Source organism: Mugil cephalus, chromosome 14 (assembly GCF_022458985.1).
Source record: "Mugil cephalus isolate CIBA_MC_2020 chromosome 14, CIBA_Mcephalus_1.1, whole genome shotgun sequence".
NCBI classification, from domain to species: domain Eukaryota; kingdom Metazoa; phylum Chordata; class Actinopteri; order Mugiliformes; family Mugilidae; genus Mugil; species Mugil cephalus.
In genome coordinates, this window is record NC_061783.1 from 1532509 (window position 1) to 1546358 (window position 13850).

The 13850-nt window shown below is 40.7% G+C and overlaps 1 protein-coding gene across 1 annotated transcript; it reads left to right on the forward strand.

Annotated features, from left to right (window-relative positions):
* Nucleotides 1-1084: 1084 nt before the first annotated feature.
* Nucleotides 1085-12234, forward strand: LOC125019838 (SH3 domain-binding protein 5-like). The gene is made up of 9 exons (XM_047604820.1): nucleotides 1085-1447; nucleotides 1808-1870; nucleotides 4053-4181; nucleotides 8149-8313; nucleotides 8474-8604; nucleotides 9095-9137; nucleotides 9623-9839; nucleotides 9969-10325; nucleotides 10978-12234. The coding sequence occupies exons 1-9, from the start codon at nucleotides 1370-1372 to the stop codon at nucleotides 11151-11153; spliced, it is 1359 nt and encodes a 452-aa protein (XP_047460776.1). The 5' UTR covers nucleotides 1085-1369; the 3' UTR covers nucleotides 11154-12234.
* The last annotated feature ends 1616 nt before the right edge of the window (nucleotides 12235-13850 follow it).

Below are 13850 nucleotides of genomic sequence, written 5' to 3' on the forward strand. Positions count from 1 at the left end.
AAGACAATGCACATAGGACATTAAAAAAAAGTAAACATTAAACAAGTCGCTGCAAGTGCCATTATAGTACTATGAGGGGGGAGAGACTGGTTTTACATGAGCTTAGCAATCATCCTCCAATCACTCACCATCTCTGCAGGTTCAAGAGAACAGCTCAGAACATAGCCTGCTGAAGTCACCACACAGTCAGGAAAGGTCCTCAGTAGTATCTTAGTGTGGTCAGATCAGTCCAGTTTTTGTTCAGATGCACACCCATGTACTTGAAGGAGTCCACTGTCTCGATGTCCATTTCTTGGATGTTAATCAGTGTGTGTAATGTGTGTTTGTCCCTGCAGACCAACATTACCCACGTTCAGCTGGAGGCAGTTTTCCTAGCACCAGTCTATAAGGTATGGGATGAGTCCTCTGTATTCTCTGTCTTCCCTATATGTGATGAGATGGATGGATGGATGGATGGATGGATGGATGGAACTAAATGATTAAAGTAACTTAATAGTCTTACATTGACAGTGTTGCTGAAGATCCAAAAACATTGCGGTCATGTACCGTCTATATATCAGTTCAGTAATAACTGTAAAATGATGAACCTATTTCTTCTTATGGTGACTGCTGAGATTATTCATGGTAACCACACATTTATTTACTCATCCACATCATTATCTTTAAGTGATCAATGAAATAATAGGAACCATGTGTGAAAATCAACCCCAGCACCGGTGTAATAGAATTAAAAAAATAGTTTGAACCTTAATTTGTGCCGAATGTAATTTTATTCCAATTTCACAAACATGAACATGGTACCTGATGTCTCCACTGTGAGCCCACTGCTACTGCAACATCACATGACATGGAGGTTTCAGTATTCACCTTATATTTGTGGAGGTTTCCTATTGCACTGCGAGTGGCCTTCAAAATAAAACTTTCTGTCATTCTGTCAAAGCATCTCTAAACATTTAATGTGCAAAAACGGATGGTTATTAATACAGCCTTAGAGTCAGGACCTGAACATGCGTCATTCCGTATAACGGAGGAGAGCAGCTTTTATTTTGAAACTCCAAACCAGAAGTACTGCCATTGATCAATATAGGTAGTTAAACATATACTCCACCCCAGTTCGTCCGCTGTCGGTCCCTGAGGTTGTGATCCTGTCGTGTGTGCTGGGTTTCCCTGCGGCAGGACGAGCGTCCCAGCAGACTCCCTTGCTCATTTAAAACCCCTGGATCCTAAAGAGTTCAGCATGCTACGCGCCCTGTTTAAAGGTTAGAGAGGGGCGGATCGCTGCTCTACACCCCTGCTGTTCAGCAACCCCGGGGTCGAGCTTTGTTGGAAGAGAGGACCCCCTTCATTTCTTTGCCAACGTTTTCGGAGAATGGAACGAAATGGGAATAACTGTGAGAATGACTTACAGTGCGCCGAGGAGGAAGAAGAAGTGGATCCCAGAATCCAGGTGAGACGGGATGGGATGAGGAAAATGATTCCAGATGTGGATACCAGTGATATGAGTCTAAATGTAAGATAGAAAATTGTATATATCTCTAGATTATATATGTGCTTTACTATGTTAAAGAGCAGGGCTACTTCCTTAGAACTCCAATATAGCAGTCTGCCTAAAATAAGCATCTGTTAAAGGAATTCAGTTAAGAGGCTTCATGTGTTCACCCCTCAGTGTTTTGCTCTCACTCTCTGAAGGCCACATGTTGAGTAATTTGGAGAACAGAAGTCACACAGTCTATCCTCAAGATCTGATCTGACCCCCCCTCCTTCTGCCTCTGTTTCTTTCCATGTATGCCACGTTTTCTGCAAACAGGGAGAATTGGAGATATTAAACCAGTCGACAGATGACATTAACCGCTGGGAGAGTGAGCTGGAGGTAAGACCAAACAACAACCAGCAACACTTACTGCTGCATATCTCTGCGGGCGTAAACACTTTCAGTACTGACTGAGCTCTCTCGCTTTTAAGATCCAATGTTTTCCTTTAAACAAGTGACAAATCCTGTTAGTGCTGCAGTTTAGTTCGGGTTGCTTCCAATACACTTTTGTGTGTTCCAAGATTCTGCCTAGCAACAACTTTGTAGTTGCTTTTAGACACATGGTGTGTGTTGCAAGTGTGGAAATTTGCGTGTGCTGCTTTTGAAGGAAAATGTGAATAACACATTGTTGTAATAAACTCTCAGTACTATTAGAGGCATAGCTGTGATCGGAATGGTAAATATAATATTTGAATGGCACATCTGGATCAGTGCAAATCCCAAGTGATCTGGCCATTGCCCTGCAACTCCCTCAGCCTGGCTTTAAAAACACAAATCAAAGACAAAAAAAATGGTTGTACGATCAAGAGGAAGAAGGATGCTACATGGAAATGATTTGCTTGCATTTAAATGTACTAGTTACTGTTCAGCAGAACGAAAAACATTCCAGAGCCGGGCTGCAGTTTTTTTCCCTAAATGTAGGCCTCTTCTGTTTCTCATTAGACCTCCGCTCCCATCCAAACTCCACAAACCAGAGCTGGACTAAACACAGCATAGGACAGAAACTCAGAGGTTAGAGGACAGGGTTTGTATCACTAATATGCAGCTCATGTTTTCAGACTAAATACCGGATGATTATTACAAACCCTGATTGTTTTAAACCCACCTATTTGGAACAGTCACTTTTTTTCTGTTTTGAAGAAGGAGTGGTGTCAGTGGAATGAGTGACATAAATAAACACAGCAACAGAAGCAAACGGAAAATAAAGCAATTCATAAGGAGGCAAAATGAAAGCAAAGAGCTAAAGAATGTGGAGAGTGCTGCTGGCAAGCTGTTTTCCTGCAGAGTCTGGAGTTGATTAAAGACCATGTACAGTAGATTCAGAGGACTCACTGAGGTTAAATCCAGAATCTGGAATCTGTTTTCAACTCCACCAATGCAATCACAAACTTCTCATGAGATATTACACTGTGTGTGTGACCAAGTTAGAGCAAAGCTAGTTAGTGCTAACTTTGTACAATATATGACCAGTGGATTTCAGGAGTTCTGTACTGCGTCACCATCTCTGTACAGGAACAGGAAGTCAGGAAACATTATGATGTCACAGGAAGCATGCATCCTGCAGCACCCTCTCCCCTTTCCCTCGTTAACCTCTTCTTCTCCCCTGTCAGTTCTATGAACAGGATGCAGGTGCTGCTCCTTTTCAGACCTCTGTTGTGCAAACTGCAAGAAATATTATGGACATAGAAATAACTAATGTACTCCATTAGGTCAATTTTGGGTTAGACTTACATTAAATGTCCTATCACAAACCTTAACCACTGACCCAAAACAAGCATTTACCCAACTGGAGACTCCAATGAACTGACATTGAGTCTGGTATGTGTCCCTGAAAGTAGCATAAGTTGGACTCATAAGAGTAACTTTCCTTGGGAGAAGAAAACAGATTCAAAACGAATTCCTTCCAGGTAAGTATCAGGTCATTATATATCCTAGTTATGTTAGTTTCAGGTGGGCACTAGATGTTCCTAAAACCTCTAACTTCCCAGTGGTCATTTCGAATTAAAGAGGCTACTTGGGTGAGTGGTGAAACAGCTTAAAAAACAACATATCTTTGTTTCAGCTTTGATAATCAATAAGTGAGAGCCTTAACAGACTCAGTGAACCTTCCCTGTAGCTTAGTCAAGAGACCACATCTATGAATAACAAGTGTGCTGTCGCGGTGCCAAAAATGCGCAAACATACACACACTATATATTGGGCCTTGCTATAATTGGATAATTCACCACCAAAGAATGTCTATAAGGTTGCTCAACAACACCGAGATCAAAAACACCTTCTGGAGGAAAATAAATCTATGAGATAATGTCTACGTGCTGCGGTGCTGAATTCGAAGAGCTGCTTTATAGGCCTCACATGATAGTATTAGAGACAATTTGGGCCAACGTGTGGCCTTTACTTAAGATATAACCCAGGAAGTACAGCCGCACTTATAACTTTGTGAACTACTTGTGATGTTGCCGGTGCTTTGAGGTAAATACTAACGCTATAGGTATGCTTGTTTTCGGGTGTCTGCGTGCAGGACTGCCGCCAGAGGTTTCGCACGGTTCTGGTAGAAGCAACAGTGAAGCTGGATGAGCAGGTGAAGAGGATCGGACGAGCTGTGGATGACTCCAAGCCCTACTGGGAAGCTCGCAAAGTGGCAAAACAGGTACGTGTAAATACACACATACATACAGACGCGCACACATGGACCAAGAAGAACTGGAGGGACTCTGAGGTCGGCAGACAGAGAGTGTGAGGGCAGGCTTACAGAGGATTAGCAATGAGAAGTTTAAAGAGCTCTGCTTATATCTACTTAAAGGGAGCGCAGTCATGTGATGTCTATTTTTAAAATCAGTTCCACCTCTGCACACTCAGCTAGAGTCGCACACTCACCACTTCTGTGTGGAGGGGAAGCTGGTAGACTTGCAACATTTTTCGTTTTGCTGGATCTCGGAGGTATTGTCAAGTTTGGCACAGTCTTGCAGGTAGATACAAATTAGGACATTTCCAGTATTGTTGCATCTCCAGAGGTTGTTGTACTTTCCTGTCTAATTATGCTAGCCTGTCAACGCCTTGATCTGATTGGATAACACCAGGAATTTAGAATCCAGCACCCCACCCTTATCTGAACAAATCAACAAGGAGTCTATGAGTCATACATTAGAACGCTGACATTTGTGTGTTACTGCTGAGCTGTCAAACTGAAATAGAGTACAGATTTGTGTGTGGATTTGTCCTTGCTTGTGTCTGCAACAGTATGACAGACTACCTGCCAGTCTCATCTGCTACTGACACTGACACGTGAGAGCTGGGGATTTCTGGGGGGGTTTGAATTTTGATGGGAGCTGTGCTCACGTAAAAGGACGAAAAGCTCTCTCTGAGCCTTGTGTATTCATAGGTGTGTTTGTGGACAGTGCATGTGTGATCAGGAGGTTTAAACAAAGCACAGCTGACACATGTTGCAGATCAAACTGGTGTATCGTCTGGTCATCATTTATGGATGGAAAATTAATATTTGATACATGACCTATTTTAAAGGGATTCAGATACTTATCCTCGCTGACCCTCTGGCACAAGCACACAACACACACATTATTGGACCTACCCCCACCCATAAGCCTGTCTCATCCCCCAGTCCTCCACGTTTTCCCCCTTACATTCCAATGGACTGGGGGGTGGTATATAGGAATTTGCCTCTACTGTCCTATCTTTTGTCCTTTTTACCCAGCATCCTCTTCTGTCCGTCTGGCTGTCTGGCCTCGCCCTCCCTCACCCAACCTCGCTCTGTGTTGTTGCCACCTTTATCTATTGTACCTCTTTTGCCCTCCACCCACACATTTGAAAGCTTTGACCAATTTCTCAAGATAAAGGCATCAGACAGGATAACAGTGTCTGACACATGAATTAAAAATCTGACACGTGCATACGCAAACACATCAGAAACATGATTTTTGTGGGGTGGTATTTCAGGCTCTAACCATCATATTGATTGGTTCTGAGATGACGTGGGCCCCATGACATCAAGTTAATTAACTGATAACAAAGCTTGTCATTTGCGTCGTGTCTGAAGCTTTGCAGGCTTTTGTGTCACAAAGATAATGACAAATTGTGTCCTCCGGCTTTGATGAGTGTTACTCACAAGGGTGCTTACTTTTTTTTTTTTTTGTAATAGTAAATTTAGACTGAAACTTGTCACCTTGTCTTTACGAATGCACGCTGCACAAGAAAGGCTGCTCTGCCCAGGAAGTTCTGACATTTTAGTGTGACACTTTATCTCAACCTTGACGCAAGAAAAAACAGCAGTGATGGATGCAGCTTTAAAGTCTCCCTTCCTTTTACGGTCTCTTCATTATTTTTTTCGCCTCATCAAATATCCATCATGTTCCTTCTGTTTTCCATACAACCCCTCTCCACTGAGAGTCTGGGAAATGGGGTCATGATGAGGGACAAACAGGAAAGATCATCTTTGCCCTTGTATCAAGCAAACAGATGGCATGCAAACAAGACACTGTTATCTTCCCACTCCACTCCAACCACTGATAGTATATCAAACCAATGCAACCTGTATTTTTTAACATTTTGAGTGAGACGATGCAGACCCCTACTTGCTGACGTCACTGTTGGGGGCTTTATCTTACACATGGTTGACAGTGGCAAGAGGTCGTGTTACAGGGGTTAATGTAACCCCTGGGAAGGCCATGAGAAAACAGCTGAAAGATGACTATGCAGGCATTTAAAGCTGGTTAATGTGAAATGCAAACACACAGAGAAACTCCTGACTCTTCAGTATACCTTAGGGAATGTTCAGATCTTGCATTAAGATGCAATCTGGGCCATCCGATCACAATGACACAATGACCAGCTTTAGGTACATGTGTTCAGACCTGGCATTAAACATGCATCTCCAGATCCGATCTCAGTTTTTAGCATTTGGCAAACAGGCAAAGGTAGCAACAAGCTGGTGAAAACATGTAGCTGCTGACAACTAAATAATCCCCTATTTCCCCCTGTTTTTTGTGAAGATGTTACTTAAAGCAGATATATATTAATTAAATGCCTAGATGGCTTGGTGTCAGCAGTATAAATAAATAATTTTATTTGCTAAACCTTTAGCATGTGTTCATATTTACAATTTCTACAATAGCAATGTGGTGATACCTTGTTAAACAAAATGTTGGTGTTTAATGTGTGTTTCAGTGCCATGATAAGCCATTAAAATAACAACTTTCAACTTTACCAAAAATATCATTTTATAGCTAAACTTTGTAGCTACACACTACTACACACTTTATAGCTACATCAATAAGTGTTTAATTGTATAAACATGTCCTGGTGCCTTTTCACATTTTCATAAAACAGTATTATAATATTTGTGTATTTGATTGTAGCTGGGGTTGAATTTAGTTTTTACTGGACAATACGTTTGGATTTCCAACGCTTGATTCTGAGCAAATGGTGTAATGCCTACTGTTAACACGAATGAATGGCCCTATTCCACAGTTAAAAAAGGCCATGTATTCACAACAATAATCTATTCAAAATACTCGGGGATGGAACACAAACTAGACGAGCAAGTTTGTGTCCATTGTGGTATACAGTCAATACAGGCAGGCATAGTTAAAACAGGACAAGCAGGATGTACCGACAGAGAGGGTGTTAATATATAAAATTTGACACAATACCTTAATCTTTTTTATCAGTGAAAATATTTCCAAACTGTTAAACTGTTCAGAAAAATGCAAAATCCATTCAAACCCTAGAGCAGACTAGACGAAAGGTCTCTTATCAGTGGGTAATGAAAGATTAAAGTCTACTATAAATCCATCTAAATTAAATTTCCTAATATGGAAACAAGGACGTATATATATTGTACTTTGTCCAAAGTAATGTTTTCATTTATTCTTGGTATATCAAAGACATTTTCATATGGGAGCACCCAGTGTTTAATTGCATGTGATGTTGTCAACTTTAGTTTGGTCTTTTCCTAAGTTAAAGGTCTCCACTAGCTACACAAATATCAGCTAACCGGATTCTACTGATTATTTTTGTGTTATCAAGGAAATCCGTTTGGAGATGCTGTGACTACTTAATCTTGGTGTTTAGTTAGTACTCTGACCTTTAAGTCACGCCTATCTGAATACAAAATGTGGGTCCAAATATGTCCAGCGTGATGAGAATAAGCTGACTATTGTAGCCATGTCTGTGGGCAAGAGGAGCCCACTGTCGATGTGTCAGATTTCTTTAGTGACAAAGCTTCTATTTGTCCTCTCGGATAAAGCCATGGTTATCTTTCCGTATGAGAGGCATATGTGAGGCCAAATCTCTTTCGAGCCTTTTTGGCTGTCATAAGTAATCTACCATGGTTCCTTCAGAAGAAATCTGGGTCATAAATTGCAAAGACACACAAAATACGCAGCACACTGTCTACTGCTGCATCCATGCCATGTACGGCTAAACACTGGGACAACTTGCTGGTGGAATCCAAGTGGCTATGACATCAGAAATCTGTTTCTATCATAAGAAATTGGTCCTCAGCAAGTATATTCCCTACCTGGAATATTATTTTTTAAATGGAGCACTTGGTTTCAAGTCTACCTTGTCATAAATAGTTGTTCTGTCTTTCCGTACCCCAGGCCCAAGTTGAAGCCCAAAAGGCCACTCAGGAATTCCAGCGGGCAGTAGAGAACCTGCGGGCAGCCAAAGAAACCATCGCCCTGGCTGAGGAGAGGCTGCTGGAGGAGGACAGCCGGCAGTTTGACTCTGCCTGGCAAGAAATGCTCAACCACGCTACACAAAAAGTATGTACATAAGGATTAGACAGACAAAAAAACAAAACAACGGCAACAAAACAAACACCAACAAATTCTGTTCCAACAAGAAGTTGAGGTTTGGATTGTTGGAGATTGTGAAAGTTTGGCTTCCACAGTTAAAACAAACCTTCCTTCTTGGTTGTTTCAGGTTATGGAAGCAGAGCAGGCAAGAACACGCAGCGAAGCTGAACACAGAAAAACAGCCGCCAACTACAACTCCTGTATTGGTCACATGAAGCAGTTAGAAAGGAAACTGAAACGCTCCATCAACAAATCTAGGTATTCTTTTGTTTCCTTTGTGTGATATATACATATATGTGTGTGTGTGTGTGTGTGTGTGTGTGTATACGTATATATGTGTATGTATATATATATATGTGTGTGTGTGTGTGTGTGTGTGTGTGTACGTATATATGTGTATGTATGTGTGTGTGTATATACACACACATACACATACATATATATGTATATATCATAGATAGATAGATAGATAGATAGATAGATAGATAGATAGATAGATCAGCCTCCCTCTGATTGCTAAGGCCTCTCTATCCTTATCTGAGTAGTTGTGAGAAGTAGGGGTTACGTTTATGTTATGTGATGCATTCCAGATGTTTCATGTGTTGGTTTCGCAGTGTTGGGGTGTGCTCCCTTTGTAAGTGCCAAGGAATGTGGTTGCTCACTGAGGAGTGTTATTCTTCTAGGAGTTTGTCCGGTGGTAAAGTTTCTCCCTCTCTCTGAGTTTTTCCTTTTTTTCCTTCCCCTGCAGACCATATTTTGAACTGAAAGCCAAGTATTATCTACAGCTTGAGGTATGTATATAGGAGGCTAATCTAGATTCATGCTTTAACCATGATGATGTTGGTCAGTCACTTTGTTAGTACACAACATTCCAAACTTAAATATGTCACAGTCATTCATTCCAATGTTCAACTTGACATTTAAATTGAAAGTTCCAATGATTTGTCAATGTCAAAATATTTGAACCTACACAATTAAGAACATTCAACGGCTTCTGAAGTATCATCAAGATAGAAGAAGAATAATTTTAATTAACAAATGTTAACATGTTAACTCAAGATGGTGAACACGAATGACATTATTAGCATTCTCATTGCCTGTTAACATGCTCATGTTAACATTACCTGCATGGCCATAGATCCTTAGGAATGAAAATTACCCTGTGTAAATGGTCACATAGCCTTGGAAAGCTGTTTTCCTGCATGTTAAAATTGTATGCACATATGAAATTAATTCATGCGTATTTACTGGGAAACTCTAATTTGATTGCTCACAGCAACTTAAGCGCCATGTAGATGAACGTCAAGCCAAAATTGCGGTAGCCAAGGCAGAGTACAGCGCAGCACTACGCAACCTAGAAAGCATCTCAGAGGAAATCCATGCTCAGCGACGCTCTGTTGCCATGGGAACCAGGGAACAAGGTGTTGGTGCAGAAGGAGATGGAGGTAACGAGGACATCGACAACTTCAAGATGGAGTCAGATGGTCTGTCAAGTAAGTGTGACCAGCACTCAAGATCAATAATCTTCATTTCATCGGTCCACGTTATGCGTTTCTGTTTAGTTTAGTTGGTGCATCTGTGTGTCTGCATGTTTAAAGTCCGTGTGTGTATGTGTGTTTCAGTGGTGTCAGTGTCAGTCGACGACGAGGCCAGTCACGGTAGCGGCTCGGAGGAGGAGGCCGACACTCACTCCACATCCTCTCCCCAAGCAGTTCCATCTTCACCCTCCTCTTCCTGCTCCCACCCTTCCACCTCTGCCTGCAACCCTCTTGACATGTCCTGCTCTTACCCGTCCTCCTCACTCTACACCCTCTCCTCCTCTTCCTCTTCCTCGTCTTGTCCTGATGGCTTGGAGTTAGTGAGCCCCTGTAGCTCTCATGGCCCAGACTCAGTGTGTGGTTCTGGGCATGCATCACCTCTCCTGGGCCCTCGCAGCCAGTGCAGTGGAGCTTCCTCTCCAGACTGCGACCAAGAGAGAGGTGTGTTTTTGTTGTAGAATCAGGAAGTAATAAGCCTAACTGAGCATATACACTTAAAAAAGGGAAAATGGCTATCCTGGCTAATATTTCCTCAAACTTATACTTCAGAAGTTGGAAAAGCCCCTGAATGTGCACTTTTGTCAATTAGGAACTAAATCAATCAGCTGAAACCCTCACTGTAAAAGAGTATAATCATATTGCATGTATTTTCAGCTCTTTAAAGTGAAGTGTTTTATCCTATTATTGATTAAAAGAGTAATATTAACAATTACATAAATAATTGGCAAACGTTTTCATATCTATTATTGCTGGAAGTGGGTGGCTTGAGTAGCAAGTGTTTTGGCTTTAATGAGGTCTTATTTTGTCAGGAAACAGTGGAGGATGTTTTTAGGACATTGATTTAATTAAAAGTAGCTTTTTTTACCACAATATACTACTACTAACTACTTTGTTGTAAAATATTATGCAATGAAACACTTTATAAGTGGTCCTCTGCAAAATATTTGTCATTTTGGGTAAACTTGAATTTGAATCATCTGTAGTTAAATATGTAATAATTTGCTCTGACTAGTAGACTTGACAGAACTAGTTATGTATAGACTTTTGTTTACCTTGATTTACTAACCACACTCTTTCTTTCTGTGTGTTTCAGGTGACAGAGCAGAGGGAGCAGAGACAACGTTAGAGGCTGGTCTGAACAAGCTAACCTTGACTGTAGCACAAAAGCAAGATGAGGACTCCGGGGATGAAACAGACCCTCTTTATGTAAACCCTGAAATCTCCTCTCCCAGCTCCGCTTCTAGCATTCTGCTGCTTAACAACGTCTAATGAAAGTCCCTCATACCTTAAAGACTCACTTTGTCTGTCTTCAAGCCTCGAAATCTACTCACATGGAGCAGAGCAGAAAGCAATGAGACAGCAAGCTGCACCCACATGACATTATGTTTCAATATAGTTGAGCCCTGTCACACACATGAAGGGTGCTATATGTAGTGTGTTTAACTTCTCTATGGTATTGTTAAATCAATTGTGAAACCATGTAAATTCATTGTAAACTGATAACATGAGGAACAGGCTAATTGTTGGGTTCTATTTCAACTGTTATATCAGAGCTAAAAATACAGAAGGAGCAACATTTACCTGAACATCCTTGCTTCCTGAGAGGCATTTCGGTTGATCTTCCTTGCATTTGCAAATAGGAAACTTTCCTCTATTGTACCATTAAACCTTATTTGTGTTGTGCAGCTATGAGACAAATTTCCTGTCCGTGTTGTAGAGGGTGTCAATCATTTCAGCGGTGGTGCAACTTGTCTACTTCTATAGACTGACATGTCCAAGTTAATGTTGTAAACTTTAAACGATGTTAATATGCTACAGTTTGCACCACTGAGAGACATTTGGTATTATTGTGAACAGCGAGCCACTTACCTGGCTCCACATGAGGATCAAAATGGGACAAAAATAAGCTGTCTCATGTAGTATTATGTCTTTTGCTGCCCTTTATGTGTGAAGTTTTCTGTTTTACTCCTGTCACTTTGAAATGTTGAGTCGACTTTTAAGACAATGAGACCCAAGGAAGGAACTGGAGTGCAAGCAGTACTCTGAGCACTAAACTAAAGAGACTTAAAATCAGACTGAACCTTTCTGAGACGTAAATGGTCTTCCATTTGGACTCGTGAATGACTTAATATGTATAAACCACATTTGTGGGTGGTTTGCTTGTGTGTGAATGATTTTTTTAAATGTGTGTCAGCCCCCTTCCCCCTCCACGAACGTTCAAATACTACTCTGTAGAACAGATATTCTATATTTATACTCCTGTATTCTTGTACATGAATAATGTTTTGTGGTTGACGTTGTAATTGTTTAACACAAAGTAAGCAATAAACATGTGCTTCGTGTAACTTCAGTGAGGTGTGTAAACCCTTGAAGGTCTCTTACTCAATTATAGTCTGTTGTTTTGGAAGTGTCTTTTTTAAGCAGGAGAATGTGTTAAATATGCCATTACTTAAAGGTAAAAATGTGTCTCCGTGTTTGTCTTGGGAGTTTGGCATCTTGTGAAAACTCTTGCATAATGGCAAGGAACCTGAGACACGTGTGACACAAGCAGCTGTCTTATCCACCTCATGACCACTGATATAACACAACAATTAGTTAAGCTGTATTTTAAACCTATTTGTCTTAAATTGTATTGTGATATCTTATTATATTTACCAGAAACTTAAAAATGATTAGTAGCTACCATTAACCTGCACAGTGTTAATAGTGAGTATGCCCTTCTGTACTTTTCCCGCTGACTGTTCCACTTTTACTCAGCTGTTATGTTGCACTTAACACTCACAGTGCAGTTTATGTCCTGCTGGCTGCTCAGCTGTTGAATTGTCTCATGACCTCAGTTGCTGCCCTGAGACTCCCACCTGGCAGTTAAGAACAGAGTCAGAGCAGAGTTTTATTTAAAATTATAATGCTGTTTTCAGACTTTCTGTGATTTCTGTGATTGTCTGTGCCAGATAAGCTTCACACTATGTAATACTTCACAATAAACCTTGATTACATTCTGTCTAATACTGACCTCTAGTGCAGAGTTGAGGTTTTGTTATCTTGTTTTTTAATAGATGACATGAAGACCTTCAGTGGAACATACTTGTCATTCTACTGTTGTTTTTCTTGATTTGATTTCATCAAACGTTTAAGTGATTGCCGACCACAATTAATTAAGTGTGGGTTTTTTTGACCACATTTCTTAGTGGTTCCCCACTATCTAGTTTTTAATAATACGTTGGACATTTCTTAGCCCAGTTTTATCAGTTTCTGCTTCAATCTCCTTAGATGTTTTCTCTGCTTGATGCATGCCAATGATTTGACCCTCTGGCTAACATAATTTCCACAACCACAGGATGTGTCTTTCACCGTGATTGTTTAAGATTTAACATCAGTTGGGGTTAAATAACTATACTGTATATAATTTGTACATTTGCATTTTTTTTCCCAGGCAGTGTACATAAGAAAATCCATCTCTGCTTCACAGATTTCCAGGCAATATTGCTAGCCTGGCGGATGAAGACCTGCAGCCGAGACATCTGCATGAACACAAGAGGGACACAACGAAAATTGTGAATCAGATTCCTGAGAAAAGAACAAAAGGGTATGAATAGTGCATTGGTATTTACTTGGTTTGCCTTTACAACATAAAACTAGTATTTTTTGTCTGCTAAACGGAAGCATGTATGGTGCAAAAATAATGGGTCCTAACCCGTCTTGGTATTGTTTAAAAGTCTCCATATAAGCAGATGGCCTCCTTCTCTATGGTTCAGACCTAGTCAATTCATTTCCTACAATTAACATTCTTAACGAATATAGTAGTGTTTCAGAATCAGAATCAGAGTCAACTTTATTGGCCATGTATGTGTTCACATACAAGGAATTTGACTCTAGTCACTTTGCTTAGTGATACAAGAAAAAGCACCTGCTCTATGACTGCTCAGAGTTTGTCAGAGTGACAGCCCGGGGGAAGAAACTGTTTTT

Bases quoted from the DNA above. Each gene is read 5' to 3' on its own strand.
- LOC125019838 (XM_047604820.1), top strand. From the start codon at position 1,370: ATGGAACGAAATGGGAATAACTGTGAGAATGACTTACAGTGCGCCGAG. The intron at 1,871-4,052 runs GTAAGACCAAAC...GTCTGCGTGCAG, and splicing joins GCTGGGAGAGTGAGCTGGAG to GACTGCCGCCAGAGGTTTCG. The intron at 9,840-9,968 runs GTAAGTGTGACC...TGTGTGTTTCAG, and splicing joins GGAGTCAGATGGTCTGTCAA to TGGTGTCAGTGTCAGTCGAC.